The following is a 27,180-nucleotide window of genomic DNA, read 5'->3' as shown; positions in this document are numbered from 1 at the left end:
AGAAAATATTTTATAAAACCACTAACAGGTTTATAGTTTCTTTGAAATTCAAGCACCATCCACCACCTGATTAAACATGTCATGCGTCCTGCTCAAAATAATTCCAAGTTCTCTCTGTGGTCCACACAACACAGCCCACCTCTACACAGTGAATCACTAGATTTTTCCCTCATCTGAAGACTTTGCCTTCAAGGGTCACATCCCATCCGTTCCACATGTCCCAGTTCAGTCTGACATGCAGAACTTTCTTCTGTTTCCCAAGCACACCACACTTCCCACATGCCTTTTTAGCCACTGCCCTAGGATCCCAGGAAGCTGTTCCTGGTGGCATGACAGGTGAACTCCTCAAGCCTCAAAATTGAACCCCAAAGTCATCACATCGGGGAGGCCTTTCTAGACCTCTCCCATCATCTGCTCTGTGACCCCAAGCACTGTATATTCTTACAGAAATTAGTACCCCATTGCTGTGTCATTAATGTTGACATAACCACTTTGACCTCACCTGGAGTGTGAACTTCTGAGACTAGGGGATTCATCTCAGTCTCTCCAGTGTTGCACACGTAATAGACATTCAATAAATATTTTTTGAACAAATGGCATAACTGTATTCTGGGAAAGATTTAATTAAGATTCCAGATGTTGGCTTCCATATAATCTTTTGTCACCTAAGCCCCCAACTACTTCCTCATCATGTTTTCTGCAGATCTGTACCAACCAACAATATTTCTTTCCATGCTGTATGCTCTGGGGGAAAATTATAAAATAGGTGAAGTTTTTAGTATGTTCTATCAAATTACTCACACACACACACACAGATCCTCAGTATGGTTTGCCTCTGTTTGTGATTACAATCAGTAACTTATAGCAATATGAATGTTATGACCAACATGATCGTCCAATAGCTAGCAGGTTTTGAATGGATTGACAGTACCCTGAATTAGCTCTTGTCATAAGAAGAAATATCTTAGAATCTCTTTTGAGAGAGTAAATTGATATACTTTAGGTGAAAGGAAATGTAATGAATTTTCTGTGAGATAAAATCTATTAAATATAAAAGGTAGATTCAGTCTGATTTAGGGATGAGCAGATATTCTGATTATTGCAGAAGATAAGGTGTGTGTACGCACTGGTTTTTGGCAAGCTGTACAATGACATTCTCTGCCCTTCGTTGCCAACATCTCAAACAAAACCAGGCTGAACACCTAACTCTCATTTCTGTATTTTCTGAATATTGTATGACTAGTATAAATTGTTCTTATCACTGGAAAAAATTATATATACTATGGAAAATCATGAAAAAAGATAAATAAAATGGGCCAAATAGACTGTTAACTGAAAATTCAGTTTCCTGACTCTTCTCTCCTATTCCAGCCTATACCATTGTTCCATGCCTAAGGATTACAAAAAAATGTACATATCTATAACAAATTATTTGAAAATGTTATTTTTCCCTTCTCATACATTTTTTTGAGTTCAAATAAGACTTTCACAAATTAAAGGTGACAATATTTACCCCGTTTTAATGATATGAAATGTCACAAGGCCACTATGAATAAAAGTAAAAATTAAAAATCAAAGAAGAAAAGCAAATTATTTAAATTGCTTGGTCAAATACACTTCTCTGATGTGAACAACATCCCCAATGGATCATTAGTTTATCTATTGGGTCACACCCTGTCACCAAGGGTATTGGTTTGGAGGGCATGTAAACTGAGTGTTTTGTTTTTGTAAACCTGTAGAAGGCATAATTTTAAATCTATTCTTCAATGTGCCATCCACAAAAAACGGGACCTCCAGATCACAGCACGCCGGCTTACACGTGACAGTAGCTGAAATCAAACACTAATGGAACCATGGATCTGAGCAGGACACGAACCTGTGAATGTAGGATGTCTCATATTCTGAACAAGCAAGTCCCCTCAGACACATTCAAACTATTACATAAAAGCTCATCAAAGTACCCAGATGACTGAACCATTTACAGTCTCTGAGTGACAGACCTGTAGAATCTTGAGAACTTTTAAAAAAGTTCCTCTAGCCAAACATGTTTCACATATGGATTTTTTTTTTTTTTTTTTTTTGACAGAGAGAGACACAGTGAGAGAGGAAACATAGGCAGGGGGAGTGGGAGAGGGAGAAGCAGGCTTCCCGCTGAGCAGGGAGCCCAATGTGGGACTCGATCCCAACCTGAGCCAAAGGCAGACGCCTAACGACTGAGCCACCCAGGCGCCCTCACATATGGATTTTAAGATGAGTTTAAAAGGTGGGAAAGAAATGGACTGAGTATCTCTCCTTGGGCGTATACTAATTGCATGCTTTCAAATGAGTCATTTGTCTTATCTAGAGCCTCATTTGTTCATCTTTTAAAATGACACTGGTTGATATCAAGTGCACCTCACAGGAATCAAATAACATAATAAAAGTCATGGTTCTGCCAGGGCTCAGGGAATCCTTCTACCAGAAAACTTTACACCCAGTACTGACATCGTCCAGGGCTGGTGAACTGGAGAAGGGGAGACAGATGTGGTAGAATAGAAATGTGACTAACCAGCCTGGCTTGGCACCTAGGTGGTTGATGTTGTTTGAATGAATAAGATATCTCCCCTCTAAATCCAAGTGGCTCCAGTACCAGCAGGAGACTGAGCTTTTTTGGGGGATGGCCATTTTGGAGAAGTCAGTGCTGCATCCTGTAATGGTCTTTCTTGTGGTCCACTCTGATCACTGATCTACTAACAAAAAAAGCCACCACTATGGGCAGGAACTTCATTAAAAAAAATCTAGAAAAACAAACAAACTAGCCATTATTATGGCTATTCTGGAAATCAGTTTTGCATCCTAAGTTTGACTACAGATTTCCTTTCATCCAAATTAGCAACCACTGCCTATCTGTTTTTGAGAGGGTCCCCTCACTTTGGACATATACATTCCTCGGTTTAGGGCGGCCTTTGGATAAAAGAGGTTCCACGAGGACACATTTTCAGGGAAGTGTCAAACTGGTTCCATGGTTCATAAGATGAGGCAGAACAAGGCAAATGTTCTCAATGTTTAAATTTCCATCAGGAGATTTTGCAGATCCTTCTCCTTTATAAAGCATCCAAAGGGCAAATCTCTCAGTATTTGGGGTCAAACAGGCCTGGGTTTGAATCTTGAATCGTCTACATATCAATTGCTTGACTTTAGTCATATTAAGTAAATGTCCTGTTTCTCTAGTCTCACCCAGGAAACTAATAATTTTAAATGGTAAAATGATTTCATTCATAAAGGTACTCAGCACAGCGACAGACTGTTGGAGATGCTCAGTAAATATTAATTCTTTCCTGGAAGCGATCCTCTTTGAGCAATAAACTAATGAGGAAGAGAAACTTATTGGCAAAGAGAGGAAAGTGAATTCCTGGAAATGTCATCGCAGCTTGGAATGCAACTGCCTCCGCAGAAGGGCTCATCATCCAGAGGTAAGAACACAGTTCATGCTCTTCAGTCCTGGGCAACGTATTTCCCATGGTAAGAAAATGTTTTTCAGGCACCTCGCTTTTACATCCTGACACCCAGTGTTCTCATCCTTGGCCACAGACACATAACCAGTTTCATTTTCCCCCCACTAAGGCAAAACCTTGCAAATGGGGTCATTAATTACCAGTATATGTCATGCACAAATTGTAGTGTTTCTATTAATGGAAAATAAATTCAGATTTCAAATTTTTATGTCTACAACCTGGACTCCTAATCACATGCTGTTTTTACCTGCACACTTTGTCATTACACTAACAAAATGTAAAGGTACCTGATAATGATGGTCTCCATGGTACCAGTTTGGGGATGCAAACATAGGGTTATGATGATGATGTAGCCCATTGGAGGTATACATATAACTGACATTAAAAGGGGAAATTATGATGGGTAACCAGTCCTCGATTGATAGACCACACTGGGTGCCATCTTCCCACACTGGAAGCAGTGTTTTTTTGGCCGATACAAGATTTTGCAAAACACTGGAAGCAGTGTTTTTGTTTTGTTTTGTTTTGTTTTTTGCTGATACAAGATTTTGCAAAATGGGCAGCATACGGGCATAGACCCTGCATGTTAAAAATTTGAAAAAGAGAAACCACTGCTGCAAAGGATTAACACGTTGTGGTCTCACCATGACGTCAGGAGAAAGGCTTGACCTATGGTGAAGGAATCAGTCACCTCAGCAGCTTTACTAAAGCTCTGAAGATGCCCTTCCTTGGCCACACATCCTTCTGTCATTGTTCAACCTGACCAGATAAGGGCCCCTCTCTGGAGACTGTTAAACATCTAGAGAATTAAAGCCAAACCTTGCTCTTATTTTGTTCACTTCTGACCCATATCTACCTACTCTACCCTTACTGCTCACACGTGAGACAAAGTAGGTCTATCTACCACTTAAATAGCTCCCACACACTTGAAGAGAGTTAGTTATGCAGTCGTGAGCAGAATAATCATTATTTGATTACTTTCCTCTGGGCCCTCTCCATTTTCCCAAGAAATGTGGCAATAGCTCTATCAGGATAATGGAAAAAAAATATATGCATGCATGTGAAATATAAGTGTGTATTTATCTATATCTGTATATATATATAGGTATAGTATATGTGTCAGAAGTCTTAATGGAGTTTTAAGCTTTAATACTTTTAGAAGTATATATGCTATACAATTACAAAAGATATCACTGGAAAGTTTAATTATTTCGATTGAATTTTTTTTAAGTCAACTCTATCCCCAATGTGGAACTTGAACTCACGACCCCAAGGTCAAGAGTCACATGCTCTAACAACTGAGACAGCCAGGTACCCCTAGTTATTTAGATTTTTTTATACTCATTTAGATTTGTGATTATCCAAAACTTAATTGAAATTTTTGATGCCATATTTGCCATCTTCAACCTGAGGGGCTGAAATAATAGAAATTTCAAATAAAACTTGTAAAGTTTGTAGCATTTATATTTTTGGTATTACTTATGCTCAAAGATGACCTTAATAGCTTGTGTATACATATTAACGAAGAAAATTGCCTGACCCAAGACTCCGATGGCTGTAATGTCTTCCAACTGAATTAAGGAGCTGCACACTAAGAGGAGATCATCACGATCTTTTAATTAACACCTCTGATACTGAGAGATTGGCAAAACATGAATTATAATAAATAACATTGTAGGAATAACTGTCTATGTGTATGTGTGTATAAGACATCTAAGTGTGCACCTTTGGTCGGTGTTAATAGATTTTTCTTTGTTGTAATTTACAACTTCCCTTGAAATTAACATTTCCTCCATTTTTGTATGAGAATAATTCTCTCCTTGGTGATAGGGAGGGAAAAAGAAACATATTCCCTAAGTATTTCTTAGTTTAAGACAAGGAAAACTACCAAGGAATTCAGTGGGATATAAACATTTAGGGTCTTCTAGTGAGTTGAGAAATCCCAGGAGTTAGTTAAATCAGTGACCAGAGGAAACCCTGAAAGAATATGTCTGTTCCACCAAAATGACCTATCTTTTTTTGTTGTTGTTGGGCTGGGGAGGGAGTAAGCTCCCAGATAAACTGTGTTGTAATGGACAAACTGCTGCAATGAAATTCAGGCAGAAAAGGAACATAATTATTTACACAGAGAAAATGGCAGCACATTAAAAGACATCTGCCATTTTGATCTGCCAATAGAGCATCTTCCATATTGAAGCAATTAAGAGGGAAAAAAAGTTCCATAGAAATCTATTTGGCTATCTTTAAATAATAAAAGTAAAAAACCAGAAGCATATTTGGATACTATCTGATGCTGCTCATAAAAAAAAAAAAAAATGTTCTAAGCTTAGGGGAAAAAAAAAAGGCAGGGTGGGGGAGAAAAAAAGAAGTTTGCCAATTGGCCTAATTGGGGTGAATCTGTCTTGGATATCCCTTTACTCAGCCAAATCTGATTTTCATGCATACTTTTTGTTATTGTTTTGGTTTGGTTTTTGAATTTTTTGAGCACTTCAAGCTTAACTCTGCATGCATCAGGTATCAGAGCTCATTTGATCTGCAACTTAGCTCATCTTAGATAATATACATGAAAAATAAGCACATTTCAAGGTCATCTCTTCCTGGATCCAAACCCTGTATGTCCAATTTAACTTTGTGGGATAATAAATAATGAATGGAAAGAAGAGGTGGATTATGTGCTATTGACTCCTCAGAATATTCCGACATTATAAGGTGGGTGTCTTTTTAAGCCTGAAGCTTATGTCATAACATAATCATTTTTCCCCTAATAATAACGGATCCCTGAAATTTCTGAAGCACATCACCTATTTCCCCAGCCATTCTTTCTTTTTTTTTAAAGATTTTATTTATTTATTTGATAGAGAGAGACACAGCAAGAGAGGGAACATAAGCAGGGGGAGTGGGAGAGGGAGAAGCAGGCTTCCTGCAGAGCAGGGAGCCCGATGCGGGGCTTGATCCCAGGACCCCGAGATCATGACCTGAGCCGAAGGCAGATGCTTAACGACTGAGCCACCCAGGTGCCCCCATTCTTTCATTTTAATCCTTGCATTTGGTCAACCCACTATTTTAAGTGCTGGGACACTGCCCCCATGGAGCTCATGTTCTAGTGGGAGACAAACAGGGAATGAGTGTTTAGCATGCAAGATAAAGAAAAATAAGAAAAGCTATTGCAGTGTTCCTTCCTCAGAGGAGGAAACACTCAAGATGGGCTGGGGATACCCTGCAAAGAAAGCGTTTCAGTGACTTCATTTATGGGGAGACCTGAAAGAGGAAGAATAGGCAGAAGGAGTCCATTCCTGGCAGAGCAAAGTAAATGAGACAGGTCATTTTCCCATGATTATGGAAGATGGAAAGAGGAGACTAACTGGGGAACTATGAAATTAACCTGGTTTTTGATGGAAGTCACGCTGACACAAAATATGGAAGAAACATCAAGGGTGAAGAAGGTCAACTGAAATAGGGAAGCTGCTTCATAATGTTTAAAGGGCTGCTCTGTCAATTTGTTGACTTGAAAATCCTAAGTATTTTTGTTGGTGTTAAAATAGGAACTTATTGCAAGCTCCTAAAATGGTCCTCTGTTGCTCAAATGACGAAGCAATGTTTCTGTAGCTAAATAACCCCATGATCTGATAGGCCTCCAACTTGAATTGAGATGGCCTATTGGAGAGCATGCAACCCTGGGGTTCTCAGAACCTGGGATGTATTCCAACTGTGCCCACCTCCCAGTGATTTGGTGCTTTCCTCTCTCAAAACAGCAGCTCAGTCTATGAGTTAGGATTGATGTAATAATTGACAATTTTAAAAAATAAAACAGTAACAGGATTAATTATGTGTCAAATATTCATGTTAGGACTGTTCTGAGATCGAGCCCCACATCGGGCTCCCTGCTCGGCGGGAAGCCTGCTTCTCCCTCTCCCTCTGCTTGTGTTCCCTCTCTCACTGTGTGTCTCTGTCAAATAAATAAAATCTTTAAAAAAATAAAATAAAATAAAACAAACAACCCCTTCTAGCAGTAAAGATTAAAGCCAAGCATTTAATCGCTAACCCTTGCTCTTCCTCTATATTTTATCAAATGATCACTGTTTGGAAGAAGAGGTTTGGAAATCAAAAATATGAGATTCGATATTAGGATCTATCAATTTAATTACTTTAACAAATCATTAGGTCAAAGGACAAAACCGTATTTCCTCCTCTGGTTAGAATCTAAAAATTGAACATCCTTTTTTTTTTTTTTTTTAAAGTAGGCTCCATCCCCAGTGTGGAGACCAACGTGGGGCTTGAACTCATGACCATGATATCAAGACCTGAGTGAAATCAAAAGTTGGACGCTTAACCAACTGAGCCACTCAGGCTCCCCTGAACATCCATTCTTTTAATAAAATAATAATGGAAAGGAAATTTCCTAAAACACACACACCCCACAACACAACTCTTAATTGACATTTTAAAATGTGATTATATTTCACTTACTAAGTTGCCAGTGATTTAAAAAGAGTAATAATATCTAGAGTTGGCTTGAATGTGAGGAAATGAGATACCATATGATACCATTTTACTCATGGTATTATAAATATTTCTGGTAGTATACATATTTCTGATAGGCAGTTTGTCAATTAAGTATCAAAGGCTTTTCATCCAGTAATTCCACTCTAGAAATTTATCCTAAAATACTAATTAGATATTCGGCAAAGGTGTGTAGAAACGATGTACTTACATAATGGTCAATTGAGATCAGACACCTTTACAGGGGAGGTTAGGAAGATATTCAGAAGAAAATGTTGACAAAAGCATATTGATGCTGCTAAGTGCATATCACATATTATTAGGTGGGAAAAAAGTGGACATGAATTTTATGATTCCCTTTTTTAGAGATCATATATACATATATGCCAAGAAAAAGTCTGGACAGAAATAAAAACTAGCAGTGATTATTTCTGAACAACATATTATCAAGTTATTTTATTATTGATAATAATATTTCTGCTTCTCTGTATTTTCTAACTTTCCTACTAAGAATATGTGTTAATTATGTAGTAGAAGAAAATCATAAAACTCTGAAAATATACATTACTACAATTATTATGGCTGTGATTTAAATTGAACCTGAAGTGCAGTGTGTCCCCTGTTCACTTTCCCCTGGAACCTTAGATAGATAGATTGAATTTTAGGTTTTTCCTCTTCTGAAGATTGTTATTATTTGACTACATGGTAAACAAAGATTTTTTTTAAAGCATTAAGTAGAAAAGACATGAACTTTATATTCATAGTATAGTGTGTACATCTGATGGAACCCTCCAAGTACCCAAGCTTGTTCGTTATTTCACTGATGGGCAGTGTGACCTTGGGCAAGTCTCAAGCTCCTGATGTCTCATACTCTTTCTTTATCCAGAAAATGGGGATAAAAATATTCATGCTGAACCTCGTGGAGCTATTTGAGGAATGAAGTGAAACAATGGCCACAACAAAGTTTTATAAATTAATGAGGAGCTAGATATATGGGAAGGGTTATTCTCAGTATTTTTTTCTTTGCCCTTTTTCATCCATTACACATTTCTTGTGTTTTTAGAGATGCCATAAGGCTGATATTTTCAAAGTAAATGCATTTCAAAACCAGGGCAGATCAGCTCTGGTGCCCAAATGGTGCCCAAACAGCACCATTCTTGATATTAACAGCCCAAGATGGACTCACCTGCTGCCTGCTGAGTCATATGTGAAGCTGGGCTACAGAATGGAGTAAAGGAAAATGAAATAGAAGGCTTGGGTGTATTAAGATGGCTTCCCTCCTCATATTTCTAAAGAACTGTAATGCTTATGCCGAGTTTAGGCAAACGCAATCCTGATTATTTACATGGCATAATGGAAGTAAACACTCAAGGAGAAAGAAACCTGACGCTTTTACTCAGCGTGATATAAACCATTATCTCATGTTTTCTATGGAAAACAGTCTCAGCCGAGAAATTTGGTAACTCAATAGGCTATTAATAGGATGTGGAATGTGATTACTCCTTTTGGACTACTTCAATATGTAATTACTTCTAGGAGCTAGCAGAAAGAGACTCTATTAAACGATAATTATAGGACTGTATTTGCTTTAAGGTTTTGTAATAGCTCTAAACATGGGAGTTTTCATTAACTGTTTGCCATAGTTAATAAAGTCATTTTTCTTAAAAAGTAGCAATTCCCTGCAAAAGTGGTGGCTCCGCATAGGATTAGACTCTTACAGGGAAGGGCAGGGGAGACAGACTGTGCACTGGGCTGGCTCATCCATGGTAATAGAATCTCTTTGAAAATACTGATGGCATACCCGAAGTGTTGTGACAAAGTAAAATACTTACAACTCCCTAGAGAACAATATGTCTTCGTATAATGTTCTCAGAGGGTTAACAGCAACTAAATATTATTGCACACATAAAAACAAAGAAGACACAGCAGGTGATAGAGGCAAAGTTGGCACAGTGAGAAAAACCTAGAAACACCTGCTGCGTCAGGTGTTTCTGACCTGCTGACCACAAGTATCTGAGTCGACAGATCATAAAAGAGGGGGTGGCATAAGACGCGTGTGAGAACAGCAGTGTTTTCCAGACAAATAAGTCAATCACCTCGCTATTGATAAAACTAAATGTATGCTGAAATATTTCGGAAGAAGTATCTTCATCAAAAAACTGACAAAAGCCTAGGTTTATGTCAGCGTAGCAATCTATCAACCTAGGGTGGGATCCCAAAAGAGTTTGGGGATTAAGAAAAATCCAAGAGTGGAGGCAGGGATTCTCATGCACTCAAAGTGTACACATATCTTAGAAAGTATTATGAAAACATTGTGTGTGCTAACTTCTTCATTTCAGCTCTGGAAACACTTATTAAATGGCCACTACATGTCAGGGTCTCCCTGCTTTGGAGAAATGTACATTTACGAAAGGAAATTCCTATATCATACACGTGTAGCACTAGAGGTACATGAGCTCCCAGTTGAGAACTACTCATCTATCTCAGTGCTGAGTAGAGTTCTCTCTTAAAGGTGCTTAAGGCACTCACAGGTGCCCATCAACCAAAGCCAACAAGTAAAAGAAAAATCCTAGATGAAATAGAAAATTAAAGCCTCCAAGTACTGTTTCTATTTCAAAATGATAGGAATCACTGACAAAGTGAAGGACAGGTTGTTTTATAGGGTTCCTTGAAAACACAGGTCTCTCGTATAACTACCTTCACACCCAGGCTTTCAAGAGCACGACCACTGTGGAGAGCAAGGCATCAGGAAAGAAAAATCTGTCATGGCATCTAGGACATTTTATCCCACAGTCTCATTTGATATGTGCTTGATTTATTTCTTTTAAGATTTTATTTATTTATTTGAGAAAGAGAGAGAGAGGGAGAGAGCAAGCAGGGGAGTGGCAGAGGGAGAGGGAGAAGCAGACTCCCCACTGAGCAGGGAGTCCAATGCAGGGCTCGATCCCAGGACCCTGGGATCATAACCAGAGCTGAAGGCAGATGCTTAACCAACTGAGCCACCTGGGTGGCCCTTGATATGTGCTTTTAAAAAAGCCATAATTAAATGCTCAAATGAGTTTCAGAAATAATAAAGTATGTTAGATCCTATCCCCTCAAATCCAAGCAGCATAGGGAATTCCCTTACTTTAATATTAATCAACCCAGTAGAGCCAGTGGTTAGGGCTGTAACCTCTAGCCTCTGAGAGCCTGGGTTTAAGACCTAGGTCTAACTCCTAGGTGGCTGATTGACTCTGAACAAGTCACTTGATGGTTCTCTGCCTCCTTTTCCTCACCTTCACATGGGAAGGCTAATAATCATCCTGACCGATGGTGTGCTGAGAGAATGAAATTAGAGAGTGTAGGGAGGGTCTGGATGTGGTGTCTGGAGCATAAGTGCTGGGATTTATGATACTGATAATAGTGATAACAGAGATGGGAAAAGTGATAATACTTATTAGGTTAACTTAAGCTCCTCTAAGCCTGATCTCAGTCACTGGGAAAGCAATCAGTCTATAACCTAGTGCACAGCAAGTGTGTGGCTAATGAAAGCCTATATACTCAGGAGGACCACCTTTTATTCCTATGTCAAATGATGGCATCCATCTTCCCATTTCCACAGACCTGCATTGTCACCAGCTTATAGGAACAGCTGCAGACCAAAATAGCCTGGCCACAAGTCAGGAAACTTATTTTTTGATCCTGGCTCGCTACCAACTTTGTCAAGGGACTCTATCAGTTTGGTCCTTACAACAAGAACAACTATTTCAAATAATTCGTGAGTCTAGAAGCTCTCTGATGAAATGAGAAGCAGGAATGATCGTAAATTCTGCCATGTTTATGGTTGCCAAACGATGCTTTGTTCATGCCCTTTAGGCAGTAATTCTGCAACCACCTTTAGGTTTCAAGCTCTATACCCAATCACACTGCATTAAAACCATGCTTGGAAGGGAAGGCCAGCTGAAAGATTACATTGCCTTACAAAGTTGAACTAATCTTTTTTAATGCTTTACTTGATATCAATATTCATAGAGCCATGCTTACCCCCAAGGGTTTATCAATCTCTTAAAAAAAGATAAATGAAGTTGTTTGCATATTGACCCTGTAAGCTTCCCCACTTGGTTTTCTCACTGCTTCATGAATATCAAAGCCAACAAAAAGAGTGAAATAAAATTAGACTCACTTATTCATAGGCACCAAATGAGCCCACATGTCTCAAAAATAAGGGTGGCATTATTATTTCTTCTTTGTTCTTCAACAGAGAGGCATTATTAAGATTAGGGAAAACACTTGTGCTCTGCAATATAAAAGCCATTCATTCTCCATTTCTACTTCTCTGAATGCATAGGAACCTTGGTACGAACCTCTGTTGTCTCTGACTGTGAAATTTGGATTGTGAATGATTTCAGGGGGTAGACTGAAGATAAATCTTGGTCCATTGGCTGTGTCATCCTTGTCATCTGCACTAATTGTAACAATTGGCTGAAAGAGAAAGGTGGTCCATAAATGAATCATGCTGACATTGACACATCATTTATTCAAAAATTCCTGGCTGGCTAAGAAGCCTGGGTTTAACAAGAGAACATAGCTACAGAGCTAAAGTAGGGCTCTGAAGCCCTCTTGGGCAGTGGGAAGTATCTCTACGTGAAGCTCTCAAGACCAAACTCCGTTTCCAAATGCCTCGTTTATAGCCAGGGAAGAGGACAGCATCATTACCTGGTTAGAAAGTGGCTTGGTCTGATCACTCTCACAGATGAAGCCTTCATAAGGGGCGGCGAATTTGGGAGCATTATCATTGACGTCAAGGACCCTAATGGCCACTGGGACTTTGGCTTCCTGATGCCGGTTGTCTGAAAGAAGAGAATTCAGACAATAAATACAAGCCCTTCACGATATTCCAGTGTGTGAGCAAGTTTGAGAACCACTGGTCTATAGGTAAGTAAACACCTACAAATCTTGGCTCCTAGGGCCCTGCTGCTCTGGGTTTAGACAATCCTGAGTGGCAGGATAAAGTGGGGAATCCCTCGGTGATGGCCATGAGTTCCAAGTGGCTGAGGGCTATCAGCTCACTTGCCAAGACTATACCCAGTTCTGCCAAAAAAATAAAAAATAAAATGAAAATATCTCTATGTGTTTATATGTCATCTTCAATAGATGACCAATAATAAATTTTAAAGCTTGAAAAAATATGCTTAAGACTAAAAAATATATTCTATCTCAGCTGTCTGTCATTTTCCAGAATATATATAGAGTCTGATGGAATAAAATTTGGTAAAGTAGAATCAGAATCCTTAGGAGAATACTTACGGATTTCTGCTGCAAAAACGGATATGTTGAGCCAGGCAGTTTCCTCTCTGTCCAAAGGTTTTGTGGTTTTAATAAAACCGTCCTCTGGATTAATAGTGAAAAACCTGTCGAGGTCAGTATGACGATCGATGGAATACCTAAGCAGAATGCAAATGAGGCAATTAGACAGAGACATTCCGAGCAGCTTAATATTTGAATATTTTCTCCATGCTATATTTGAAACAACTTTTTCAATGAATTGCTTGAGCTAGGTTTCCTTTTTAATCAAATTTACTTTTTAAACTTCATACATGAATCTTTTTTAGAAATCATTTTGCCACATTGGAATTCTTTATTCAGTACAATGAATGAAAGAGCTGTTTAGCATATATTTGATTGAGAAGCATAATGACATGTTGCATATTTCTTCATATTTACTACAATCACCCACTATCTGAATATTTATGAAACTGCATTTTGGAAGTGGGATTGCCTTGCTCCCAAACTACTCAGAAAGTCACAAATGTATCAAACCTTTATTAGATTTTTGCATTATTAAATAGTAAATAGTTTTAAGTTTATCTAAATTTATCATCAAGGATCATTTATGGTCCTAAAAAATCAGTTTTCTCCTTATTTAAAGAAAAATGCTAACTCTATTTTGAATGAATTTATTTATTTATTTGGTTTTAGGGGTTCCCAGGGAGCTTGGTTCTGAATTCCATGGTGAAATATGCAAAGCAGCCTTAGTCCTTCATTTGTAGAGCATTCTGCCCATACTTTCATGATGGGCTGTGCCTAATAGCATAACTGGAAGGTTTTAGCTACTCCTGTCCACTAGAAAATTTGCTTTTTACTAACAAAAGACAAAATAATTTCCAGAATATTACTGGATCGTATTTATGGCAAAGGGAAGAGGGAGATGGGACAAGAAGAATGGCCTATATTGAGGTGTGGTAAGGTAAAATATCTTGCCCAGGGTACCTGGAGTTGTAAGTAACAGAGTGCTGGCTTTTAATAAGTCTGTTGAATTCCAAAGCCCCTTTCCTTTTCACTCTGCCATACTGTCTCCAAAATGCAGAGCAAAAGTGGTTAGATTAACTCTGGGAGTTATACTGGGCTTCATAATTGGGTGGTTTCCTGCTCTTGGAGGGCTTAGCTGTGCTTTCCTAAAGTTTACAGAATACATATGTCTGAAGGCGTTCACTGAGGGTCATAAAAGCCAAGATATATTAAAGGTGGCAAAGACCATGGATGTCAGAGAATTTAATCTCTTCAATTTACAAATGATGGGATTTGCAAATGGCCGATTATCTAGTTCCTGGGGGACCCAACATTAGAACCCAGATCTTCCACTTCTAGATCATGTTGTTTCCACAGAGGTCCCCCACGTGGAGCTGCACTTCACAGTATAAAAGACAAAAGCTCATCCACGATATCATTCAACTTTGAAGCTCCCTGTGGGAATGGAATGATGAATCCCCTGCCCCAGTCAGGAAACTGAAGATAAACCATTTACACCTCGTAACTGTCAGGAGAGGCTCAGGAACATAGCTTTCAGCAGATAGCCCTCTGTGAAAAGGAGGCAAAAATAATAGAATTTCTTTTTCCCCTGCCACCAGGGAGTTTACTATCTAGTTGACATGACAAGACACATTCACAGGGACAAAGATAATTAACAATGCAAAGTGTTATTCTCTAGAAGCGAAGGGCATGAATTTCGGTTTTGTAAAGTCCCAGATACAAGTTCATGCTCCAGTACATATAAGCTCGGTGATATTGGAAAAGCCATTTAGGTTCTTTGAATCTCAGCTGACTTATCTCTTAAACGGGAATATTAACAGTACCTAGCTTTTAGCTTATCTGTAAGAATTACAGAATTACATGAAATGATGATACATGGTAAAGTATATAACCTAGCGCCGCACATACTGTAAACAGTACAACAAGTCATAGTTGCTCTTCTTTTTCTTGTGACTGCTGTCACACACTGTGGACAGACCATGGAAGTTCTCAGATGTCAGTCTACAGAGTGTGACCTTCATCCTACAGCCAGTGAAAAATCATAGAAAGCTTTTGATCAGAGGAACAAATAAATGGAATCGGCCATGGGGATGATTAATAAGGTAGGATGGGCAAGATGGTCGAAGCAAGAGAGAGAGTAGAGGAGGGGTAGAGTCATGGTTCGGCTCTGAATGAGGTGACAGGGTGCAGGAGCTGGTATAGGAGTGAGAGCGGGGACAGAAGACTGTGATGGAGAGAGCACCAGCAGGAGGCTGGGAGAGCCCTAGAGAGTTCCTCGCCTGAGTGTCAGAGGAGGAGACACTGAGAAACACAAAAACAAAGGCAGCTTAGCAAGAAGGAGAGTTCAGAATTCCACTAGGGATATGCTGCCACGCTGAGAGAGTAACAAGTCAGCTCTGCCTCAGGTTTCACAGAATCAAGGTGGAGTCAGGTTTATTTCTTTTTAAGGGTGTCACAATAAGTATGAGCTCAAAAATAAGTTTTAAAAAAATGAGTGAGCCAGTGAAGGAAAAAAGCAAGTGTGTGAAAATTCACAGCAGACCGCAGGATAGGTACAGAATGGAATTAGAGAGAAAGATCAGCCCTGAGGCCGAGAATCTGGAGCATTAACTCAATTCAGTCACGCAGGGGTAGGAATGCTGTAGATGAGGGGACACAGAGAGAGAGACGTCCAAGTCAAAAGGATGTGTCTCAGGGAGCCCCCACTGCCTGGACAGGGATCAAAGTCTAGTGAAGACCCCAGGGTGGTGCTGTCTCAGGCATGAACAGATTACTGCCAAGGAACCTAAGAAGAGAGAATATCTCCAAAAGCCAACAGTGAACAAAAGTTTATCTCATGCTACAGAGTCTGAGAAGAAAGATCTGCAAAATTTCCACGCAGCTAAGAGTTTGGTTGACACTATAGTGTCCTGCCCACGTGTCCAAGGACATGAATTCCTGTACAGGGGAAGATAAACAATCAGGAAATTAGGTAGTGCGGACAGCAGGACAGGAGACAAACCACATAAAAAGATTTGAATGTTCTATAATTTGTTTGAGGAACAGGGACTGAGTGGTTAAGGAGGGGGGGGTTCAAGGGCCGTACTGAGCATCTTTGGATAATTATAGACACGGAAATTGCCTACATGCACAGAACAGCTACCGCTGAGAACATGACCCAAATAACCAATCGCAGATGTGGGTCCTGGAGACAAGAGGCACAGAGGAAATGAGCAGTTGTTTCAAGTGTTTTTACGTCATCACTCTTCCAATGCATTGCTAATGCACCTCGATATTCTAAGGCCAAAGCTAACTCATTTAAAATCCATGCCATGGACATTTCTGAGTAGTTTAAAGGTGTTGTTATGCCAGTCCTTAGTCATTATGTAATATTTCTTCCTGCATAGAGAGAACACGGTACTCAAACCTTCTTGGGAAATTTTTTTATTGGTGGCTGTTTGGCTAGAGTAAGAAGCTCAAAATGGACTGAAGGCAGATCTGCACTGAAGCCCAGTCTTCTATACTCAACTGGCTAGGTGACTCTGAAGAGTGCATGTCACCCATTTGAGGCTAAGTATTTCCATCTATTGCATCCTAAAGCAGTCATAGCTTTAAAGGTTATCTGAGGATTAGTTTAAATAACTTAGTGCAACACATTGTCTGGGGCTAAGAAGATGCCCATTAAAGGGCAATTCTCTTCCTTTCTCCCAAAAGGGACAACACTCAAGGATTTAAAGGGCAACTAACAACATTTTCATTTGGGTCTTCCTCCTGCCCTTTCAGCATTTTCTTTGGTGTCAACAGAAAAACTCCATTGTTCATGGCAAAATTTTTTTTGATGCTCAGATTTGTTTACTTTTTTCCCCCAGCTTTACTTAGGTATGATTGACAAATAATAAAAAGTCTATATATAATGTGTACAATAAGGTGTTTTGCTATAAGTATAGTTTATGTAATGATTACCATGCTCAAGCTAATTAATATATTTATCACTTCTCCTGGTTACTATTTCCTGTGTGTGTGGTGAGAACACTTAAGATGGACTCTCTTAGCAAATTGCAAGTATATAATACATTTTTCAAAATAGCTAACAGGCTGTACATTAGATCTCTGGAACTTACTCATTTCATAACTGAAAGCGGTACACTATGACCAGTATCTCCCCATTTCCCCACCCCGTAGTGGGAACTACCCTGGCAACCACCATTCTGCTCTCTGTTTCTCGAAGTTTCACTTTTTTATTTTTATTTTATTATTTTTTAAAGATTTTATTTATTTATTTGTCAGAGAGAGAGCCGAAGCAGGGGTGGGAGCGACAGGCAGAGGGAGAAGCAGGCTCCTCACTGAGCAAGGAGCCCCATGCGGGACTTGATCCCAGGACGCTGGGATCATGACCTGAGCCGAAGGCAGACGCTTAACCGACTGAGCCACCCAGGCGTCCCAAAGTTTGACTTTTTTAGATTCCACATATAAGTAGTATCATGCTATGTTTGTCTTTCTGTGTCTGACTAATTTCTTTTAGCAGAATGCCCTCCAAATTCATCTAAATTATCACAAATGATAGGATTCCCTTGTCTTTTTAAGCCTAATTTATAATACACACACACACACACACACACACACACACACACACCACATTTTCTTTATCTGTTCATCCATTGATAGATACTGAAGTTGTTTCCATGTCTTGGCTATTGGGAATAATGCATCAGTGAACATGGGAGTGAAGATATCTCTTCAAGATAGAGCCATTATGAAAAAGAGTATAGAGGTTCCTCAAAATGCAACTGGTGGCTGGATTTTTCCTGTGGGCTATAGCTTATCAACCCTGGAACCCGACAGACATTCCCTGACCCTTTTTGTGTGTGCCAAGGACAACACATAACATAAGGAGTCACTGTGATTTTGCGTGGTATGAGCACTGTGAGGTGGAAACTGCATCTGATCAATCAGTAGGGTGCCCTGGAAGAATTTCTAGATAAGGTGACACCCAAGTGGAGGTGGGATAAATGAGTATCATGTAGCAAGTTTGAAAGAAAGGGGAGCAGAGCTCCCCTGGGGAGGAAGAACATGCGAAGGTCAGGAATCAGGAAAGAGTACATTTGATTCAAAGAATAGGAAGTGGCCCAATTTAGCTGCAATCCAGAGTCTGATGCCAAAGGAAAGTAGACTGAAAAGGGAAGAGATGAGTAGGACACAGCAGGAATCGGGGTGGAGAGGCTCCAAGAAGAGCCGGACACTAAATAAGAGAGTTGGGATGATTCTGGAGGGAGCTGCAAGGGGGAACAGTTTGATCATTGATAACTGAAGTCTGAAGTCTGATATGATGTTTGGATGTGTGGTTAAAAATGCTCAGTCTAGCTATAGGACAGCAGAAAGGTGGGTGAGAAACTGGAGGCAGGGAGACCAGGAGGAGGCAGAGGAAGAAGTCCAGGTGAGAAAGGAATCAGTGCGGGGGCACCTGGGTGGCTCAGTCGGTTAAGCGTCTGACTCTTGATTTCGGCTCAGGTCATGATCCCATGATCTCAGGATCATGGGATTGAACCCTGCGTGGGGCTCCCCACTCAGCGCAGAGTTTGTCCCTCTCTGTCTGCTCCTCCCCCACTCTCTTGCTCTCTCTCTCAAATAAATAAACAAAATCTTTTTTAAAAAATGGCATTAGTGGAAGGGCCATGGACAAATAACCAGCTTCTGGAATCCAACCCCGGGGCAGGTTTCAGGCAGCTGTGTATTCCTGTCCCATCCATGTCTCCGATGCGAGACCAGCCTTCTCTGGCTATCTTCCTCCCTTCTCATCTCCATCCTTTTCCTCATTGGCCTCATCTGTCATTAACACAGGTTGGGGAGAGGGGAAGGCAGGGTTCTGAATCACTTTTCTAGCTAGTTTTTTAAGTTATAAAGATAGATCCATAATAATAAAAGCACTCTAAGTTTGCGTGGCCCTTTGTTATCTCTTCAAAGTGCTCAGTAGCCATTAGCTAGACAGAGCTTGCTCTCCTAGCCCCCTGTTCACTGGCTGTGTCGCTCTGGCCAAGTCACTTTGCCCCGTGGAGACTCCATGTCCCCTCAATTTAAGTGACAATAATTCCTATAAAATAAAGTTGCTGGGATACATTAGATCCTATGTCTAACACACGTAGTAGAGTAACTGGAGCATAGAAAAGTGTTCCATAAATTGTAATTACGATGATTACTTCATAATCCTTATTCCTACTTCAGCACAGCTCCCTAAGACAGGCCCCGCTGAGAGCTGCCTCCCCTCATACATGTTGTCAAGTCTGCTGCAGACAGAAATTAGGTAGCTTGAAAGAGCCGATCCAAAAAGTTCGTGGCAGAGGGGGAGTCAAACTCACATCTCCTGAATCTTAATCTTGTTTACACTGCATTGAACCAGATCATCTTGGACCCTTTTTGAAACTGAAGGATGTGCTTCCCTCAGGGCTTTCCTAAAACTTCTTGCCTCGAAAATTCCTCATCCACGCCTTTTAAATAAATGTCTGTACCTTATGGGGCTGTTGGCAGCATCTGGGTCTTTGGCATGCACTCTCCCAACCACCGTGCCTGCAGCTGCATTTTCCTGGACTTCATGGATGTAACTTGGGGCCAAGAACATGGGGGGCTCGTCAGTGTCTTCCACTGCGATCTTCACTGTCACGGTGTCCTTGAAAGGCCCGTTGCTGATGAACTTTGGGTCGATGTGCACGTTGGCTGCTTCTACCTTCAAGCTGTATGCTCTTTTGGTTTCAAAATCTACGGGCTGGCAAGAAAGAAGGGAAGATTGACAACCAATTCCTTGAAAGAATTATGGAGGAGAAAGACCAGATTGTTTTACAGGGCAGAGTGAATAGCTCCTCAAACGGAGAAAATCAGGGTCTATTCAATATCCAATTACCTGAGCCATTTGGTCAGAAAATCAGACAAATCAATTGCTGAAAGCTGGACTGTGTTCCGTGGGTAATTCCAGGAGCCCAACAGACACAGGAGGACCACATCATCGAAAATGAACTTCATTCTATAATAACAACACTAAGGCTGTCCGAATCACTCACTAAAATCATCTAAGGAAGGGAATTAAAACACTACAAAAGTAAATGATGTAGCCCATTCTGTAAAGTACTAAGAATCTTGGTAATAAAAACACCCACTGAATTTCAGCACAAGTATGTCTTGTTAGATGACTCCTCTCCTACACATACACACACACACACACACACACGCACACACACACAGTTAATTATATTGACAACCTAATTTTAAATTTTCTGACCATGTAGCACTTCCCAAAGTCTGGGACCCAGACCAACAGTGGCCCTTAAGATGACTTCAGGTAATTCATGGGTAACTTTGGTGGATGGATTTGCTGAATGACATTAACTTACTTATTAAGTTACTTACTGACATTAGTATTCCTTTTCTAATTCTTCCACTACCAAACAGGTCAAGGATACATCAGTAAACCTCAGTATAGTGCTACTTTTTAACATATATGATATGTTTCCTGATCTCCTTTTGAGAAACTGTGATAAAACTGTCTAGCTAGAATGTAATGACATCATTTTATTTGACTGCAGTCATTTCTAGGTTACCTTCCATTTATGGCAAGTGATATAGGACAGTGAGAATAATGCTTCCCTGTTAAAAGAATGCATATATGTTTAAAAGAAGCCCACTTAAAGAAAAAAATTATCAACAGTATAGATTTCACACAGAGTCAAGAAAAATTGAGAAGTAGTATTTGAATGACTGCAGTTATTGAGAAATTGATGGTAAACACTCCCTCTTTCTGAATGAGAGGAGGTACAAATGAATCAATCAGCCAAAGGTGAGAAGTACAACTGTGGCAGAGAAACAAGCCCGGATGCCTAGGAAAACAGAACTTTCTAATTAGCACTCAGGATGATGCTGAACTACAAAATGTTTGGAAAGAGTTGGGTCTTTTAAGGTTAGCATCTGCCTGCCATGCTGTTGTCAACTGCCTGGCAAACACTTATTGTGAATGGGCATATAATCATAGGGTTTAGTCCTGACCTAATTCTACAAAGCTCAAAACTAAGGACGATTCCAGTTTCAGGAAGGAGAAACGCATTCAAAGTTTTTCCCATCATCTTCCCACCCCAACACCCCAGACTCAGGGAACATTCTTCTTCCTGAAGGAAAATCCGACACAGCCGATCCACCCTTCTGGGACTCAGCAGCTTCTTTGTCCTCTGGGTTACTGAGCAGCAGAAAGGAATGTTATTTATGGGCTGCAGGTACAAGATTGCTGCAATTTCTCAAAAATCTCTCCCATTATTACACAATATAAAAAACTGGAATATGATAGTTCTGAGAGCAGGTAAGGAGAAACTTTCTAACCTCAGGTAGCCTGTTGATGCTTTTAGAGCAGAACTTTTTGAACTCAATTTAGGCATATGGCTAGGGACCCAGAGCCCAGAGCCATGTTCCCAATGGACAGCACTGTTGATGCTGAGGCTATTATAGTCACACTGCAGTCTGATACTTTTCAGATTCCAAGCAAAACTCCCCAAATCCTTGCAAACATTTGTCTGGAATGCCCTTGCCTAGTTTGGTGGGATTTGACTAAGTCTTCAGGTGGTCAGCCCAATCCTCATTGCCTTGTGAAATCAACTTCCTGAGCTGCCTTTCTGCAGTCCTTCATTCCTACCCCTGCTAGGTGGGGGTTGGGTGGGGGGCATCCCAAAGGACCTTGTTGAGTCTTGTTGATCTTTGCTTCCCTGCTCCCCAGGATTGACTGTAACAAGTGAGCGTCTACACTAGTTGTTTCGAGTGAATGGGGAGCAAGGCTGATGGACGAATGACCTTTACACATTTACCTACAATTTATACCTTGACTCTTTCCAAAAAAAGATTTAAGGTAGTTTCCCCTATGAACATTTGTATCCATGTTATGAGTAGTTGAAATAAAGCTAAATGAGGCAACACACTACATAAACCATAAAAATCTTAATACCCCTTAATTTACTAATCCCACCTCTGAGAATTCTCCCTGAGGGATTAATTCAACAGAAAACCAAAACAAACAATATTCAAAAATGCATGGTGTTTGTCAGATTTAATAAAGGGTTATATCTAATCAGGGGAAACATACACACAAAACACCAAATCCAACTGTGAGATTTTATTAAGGAAATAATGGTCCATCAATAGGATGGGATGTTATGTAGTCATTAAAAATGATTATGTATATTATATAACAGCATGTAAAATGTTTATGATATGACATTAAGTTAACAAATCAGATCACTCTAGCATTGCAACTGTGTCAAATGTTATAGACCCATACGTATATACATGTGGACAAAGAATATAAAAAAATACTTGGACATAAAAGTAGTTTTTAAAATAGGGGATATTTAAAATGTCTTCTAATGCTGCTCTCACACTGCTTTACAAGGAGTTTATTTGGTACAAAGGAAATAGCTCAGAAACTGCACCAGGATCTCTGTGCCATAAATAGGAGCCCACTTGATCAAGGGCGTTGCGATGAACAGATTGGATTTTCCTCCCCAAGTCCACCAAGCCACCGACAGGTTTCATTTTTATTTCGCACTGGTTCTTCAGCTAACCACACAGAGACTGTCTGAATATCCTGAGGGCACGTTCTCTCTTATGCACCATTACACCTCCGACGCTTACTGTGTCTGACACAGAGTCAATACTCAAGAAATATTTATTGCTTCCTAAGCTACTTGATACATGAATGACTCCACCTCCTACATGTCTCTTAAATTCTTCACCCTAACCTGTTCTGTCTTCTTCAGTTCTTTGTAATTTCTCCCTTGGATTCCAACAACAGTGTTTCAGTTGGTCCCACGGTATCCAACTCAAACTCTCAAGACTGAACTCATTCAAGTTTCTTAAATGTGTCCTGTTTCTACAATAGCAGCCCCTCAGGAGCTCTTTTTTTTGGGGGGGCCTTCCTCTCCTTATCTATCTGGTAAATTCCTACTTCTCTAGGAGTAAATTCTTACTTGTGTAAGAAGTCATTCATGACCCATATTCATAGATTTTATCACACTTTATTACAGTTGGTTCTCAGTTGGGGAGAGATTTTGCTCTACGTCCACCAGGGATATGAGGCAATGTCTAGAGCTATTTTTAAATCATCACAACAGGTGGGGTGCTGTAGTGTGTGTGCTTACATCTAGCAAGGAGAGGCCAGGGATGCTGCTCACCATCCTACAATGCACAAAACAGCCCGGGCAACAAAGAATCGTCGGTCCTGAAATGTTAATATGCCCAGGCTGAGAAAACCTGCTCTATTTTGTCTTTTCACTCAACTGTCCTGTTAAATTGTGACCTCCCTATAGCCAGGACTCTGTCTTTTCAACTTTAGATGTCCAGCCTCTCACAAGGGGCCTGCTTACAAAGAATAAGAACTCAATAACTCTTGGTAGAAAAATGGGTGAATGAATTAAGAAATGAGTAAAAATACCATATTAAAGAATCTTTTAAGAGAAAAATACGTCCATGATCTCTCTATATTCTCTTATATTATTAAATCACGTATAATGACTTCCATAGGATTCATCATTTTATACAACTACATTCACCCCTCAAAATTCTTTTCCTTCCTGGTGGACATTTAGAACTTTGTGCTACAAGTTCAAGCAAACATTCTTTTACAAATGAAATAACATCATACTGTGCCCTAAACCTAGACTTCAGTGCTTTATAGAAGATGATTCCTTTGCCTGGAATAAACACACTGAATTGGGGGGAAATGTGCAAAATAATCATATGCAGAGAGCTCATTTGTGATGTGTGAGTTCCATGGGGTGATTTAAATGTTTCAGGATCTTAGAGACACAGTACATGTTTATACCTTGAATACACTGAAAACAGGTGACAACCTTAGCATAACCAACTACCCAATTACTTGAACAGCAAAGGGTGGGAGGCAGGAATTGCTGATGTCAATGTTCATATGTCAGTGTCAAGCAGAAGGGAAAGTAATATTAATTAACAAGGTAAGCTGACAACTCTGTGCTAACACATAAGTCACTCAGCTACTTTTCTAGCAGAAAACCAGAGGGAGTGATCACCCCAGCCCTCCGTTGTCGATGATTAGGCTGCCACGGCCACTAATTCTTTGTCACTAATGTTGACTTTTCCAAGTATCCAAAGTTCACCTCAACTTCCATATTCTTTTACGAAAGAGTCACCTCCTACCTTCTCTTTGTTTTGTGTCCCATAGACTATCTCCCAAACCCAACAACGCTTGCAAGTATTGCAAAAAGTCAGCTTCCGAGAGCACATCTCTCTCTGCTTCCCTAACTAAAAGATTCCTCCCAGGAATTTCCCCAACCCTACTCCTGCCTGCTCTCCAGCTACTGGCCTCTTTATTGATTCTTCGAATTAATTTTTTATCAGTGTTACAGTCCAATCTTTCCCATCACACCAAGGAGCTTAATATTCATGCTACAAAACCAAGCTGAAACTGAATGCTTGATTAAAACCAAGGTAATCCCATCATCCAATTCAGATTTAATGCTCCATACACTTTGATGATGGAGAGGTGTTGATTTCTCAAGTGGTAAATCAGGGGGGAAAACCATTTTAGAAAATACCATAACTATTTCTTCACTTGAAAGTGAATCCTATCTGGCTTCCTTTACAATCCTTTCCTGGCCCAGCTGTTTCCAAAATGTTTTGAGTGGGAAGTTGTTCCAGAATACCCTAGGTTTGAATTTCATGTCCATGAGCTGCTAGCCATGTGACTATGACAGGATCAAATTACCTAATCTGTCTGAGCCCCAATCTCTTCATAATTAAATTGAGATACCATTGCCCATCGGGACAATATTATCTACTTTATATTATTTTTCTGAAAAATAAATGTTTGTAAGATGCTCAGACTTCATTTAGCCTATATTGAGTATTGAGTAAATTTTAGATTTTTAAAATAAAACCAGGACAAACAATAAACTCCTCTTTGCTGTGAGTTAATTCCAGGACACATTTTTAGGGACAATTTAGCTGACTGTGGGGTAAAGTCCATCATTGCTGTTTCTCAGGCTCAATTTTGAGAGAAAATCAAGCAGTGGATTGGCTCAAGTTTCACATAGGGCCCAGCAGTGCAGTGGCCCTTGGAAGCTTCAGATGGGAAATGCTCTGAGCAGCCAGTATGAATAGAGTCAGCTTGGCAGAGCCAAAGGAGGAACCCCTTACATGCTCAGGGCTGTTTGTCCAAATTCTAGATTTATCTACCTATCTACCCTTCTGTGTGAAAACGGTGCTAAATCACAGAAAAACTAACAGGCAGTTGGCCGGCATCCCCAGCCCCTTTGCTACCTCCCTCTGCAGTAACAGAAGGGGATACAGTTCTGTTATGGCCCAGAACTGGGAGCTGAACTGCAAAGTCAGGCCAGCTCCCAGTTGTCCATATTCTTGTTGCTTAGCCTTCCGCTCTGCATTCGCTGCAGTGTTGCCTTGGCAGGGCTGGCCGGCCCACTCACACACCTGCGTCCTCACCCTAACTCACCTTTTTCAGTTTGACCACGCCTTCCTGTGTCTCATAGTCCGTCGTGATCTCAAACAAGTCCATACCATCTCCATCAACAATATTGTATGTGACTAAGCCATTTTCTCCAATGTCTGGGTCTTTTGCCTTTACTCTTCCTACTTCCTCCCCGGGGACAGCTGCTTCTGACACAGACATCTGGTATACGCCTAGAAGAAGAAGACATCTATTTTTATTTTCCCTTTTATTTGACAGCTGTAAGACTTTAGATTTCATTGAATCCCAATAAATTTCTCAAAGGGTTTGAAATTGAACTCTCTATTGATTGAAAACATGAAAGAAGTGAATGGACAGGAAGGAAGATCCCACATGGCCTGCTTGTCAAAGAAATGTGTTCTACAAAGGATGATGAAACAGTATCGGGGTCCAGGGTTATGTGGTGGGGTCACCTGCCACATGAGAGAAAGGAAAACAATACTCAGTTCCATTTCCCATCAGGCAGTGATGGAGGACCATGTGTATCCTTATACGTTCAAAGAGCAAAGACTTCTTGTCTTCAGGATGGTCCACAAGTTAATTCCAAAGCACTGCCAGGTACCCAGAAACACATCCTTCTCTTGAAAAAAACTTCCACAGCTCCATATTTTTTTTTAAAAAAATCAAAAGCAAATTCTATCCTTCAAGGTTATGACTCTTCTAACTCTATAGTTGACTCTCCTCTTATATCACCTCCTTCACCATTTGATCAATAAGCACTGCCTTCTCTGGAAAGGTTTCCCACAGTGTGGTCTGTCCATTTATACTTATTTAATATTTACTGGGAACCTAATGCCAGGTGCTGCTTTAGCCCCTGGAGACTCAGCGGTGAATGAAATCGTCAAGTTTCTTCCCTTACTGAGGCACACTGAAGAGAAAAAAAAAAAGCAAATGTATACCTACTCTGACGTCATTGCCAGAAAGAAGAAAAATAAAGTAGCGTAAGGGGTAGAGGGTAATGAGACAGCCCGTGACTCTGTGTGAGCGTACACGGTTTGTGAGGGGCATGGTGCATGTGTGAATGCATGTCTGGGTGTGTATGAGTGTCTGGTACGCATATGCATGCATGAGTGTGAGTGTGTATATGAATGTGTGATGTGTGTGTGTGTGAGTGCGTACACTTGTGTTAAATATGTCTGTGTGAGAAGAAGAAAGAAGGAGAATCGAGATTGATTTGGAATTAGTTGGTCAGAGAAGACATCCCTCAGAAGAAGGCATCTGAACTCCCTTGAAGGGTTAGCAATCAATCATGTGAATCTCTGGGGATAAAAATTACAGACAGAGCAAAGAACAAATGGCAAAAACCCTGAAATGGGCACATACTGAAGACATACAGAAGCAAGAATTCAAGTATGGCTGGAGCTTTCTGTAAAAGGTGAGGGCATGGGTGGGCTGGGG

General features: G+C 40.2%; 1 protein-coding gene across 2 annotated transcripts in view; it reads right to left on the bottom strand.

Moving 5' to 3' along the window:
- Nucleotides 1–27,180, bottom strand: part of CDH11 (cadherin 11) — a 142,401-nt gene that overhangs the window by 3,854 nt on the left and 111,367 nt on the right. For both annotated transcript variants that reach the window (XM_036095796.2, XM_036095799.2), the window contains 5 exons: nt 25,768–25,955; nt 19,766–20,019; nt 13,281–13,417; nt 12,690–12,823; nt 12,338–12,455 (listed from right to left, as the gene is read on the bottom strand). In XM_036095796.2, the coding sequence (XP_035951689.1) occupies nt 12,338–12,455; nt 12,690–12,823; nt 13,281–13,417; nt 19,766–20,019; nt 25,768–25,955 (831 nt within the window). The remainder of the gene's footprint in view (nt 1–12,337; nt 12,456–12,689; nt 12,824–13,280; nt 13,418–19,765; nt 20,020–25,767; nt 25,956–27,180) is intronic.

Source organism: Halichoerus grypus, chromosome 15, assembly GCF_964656455.1.
Source record: "Halichoerus grypus chromosome 15, mHalGry1.hap1.1, whole genome shotgun sequence".
Taxonomy (NCBI): domain Eukaryota; kingdom Metazoa; phylum Chordata; class Mammalia; order Carnivora; family Phocidae; genus Halichoerus; species Halichoerus grypus.
This window is presented reverse-complemented; position numbering and strand designations above follow the sequence as displayed.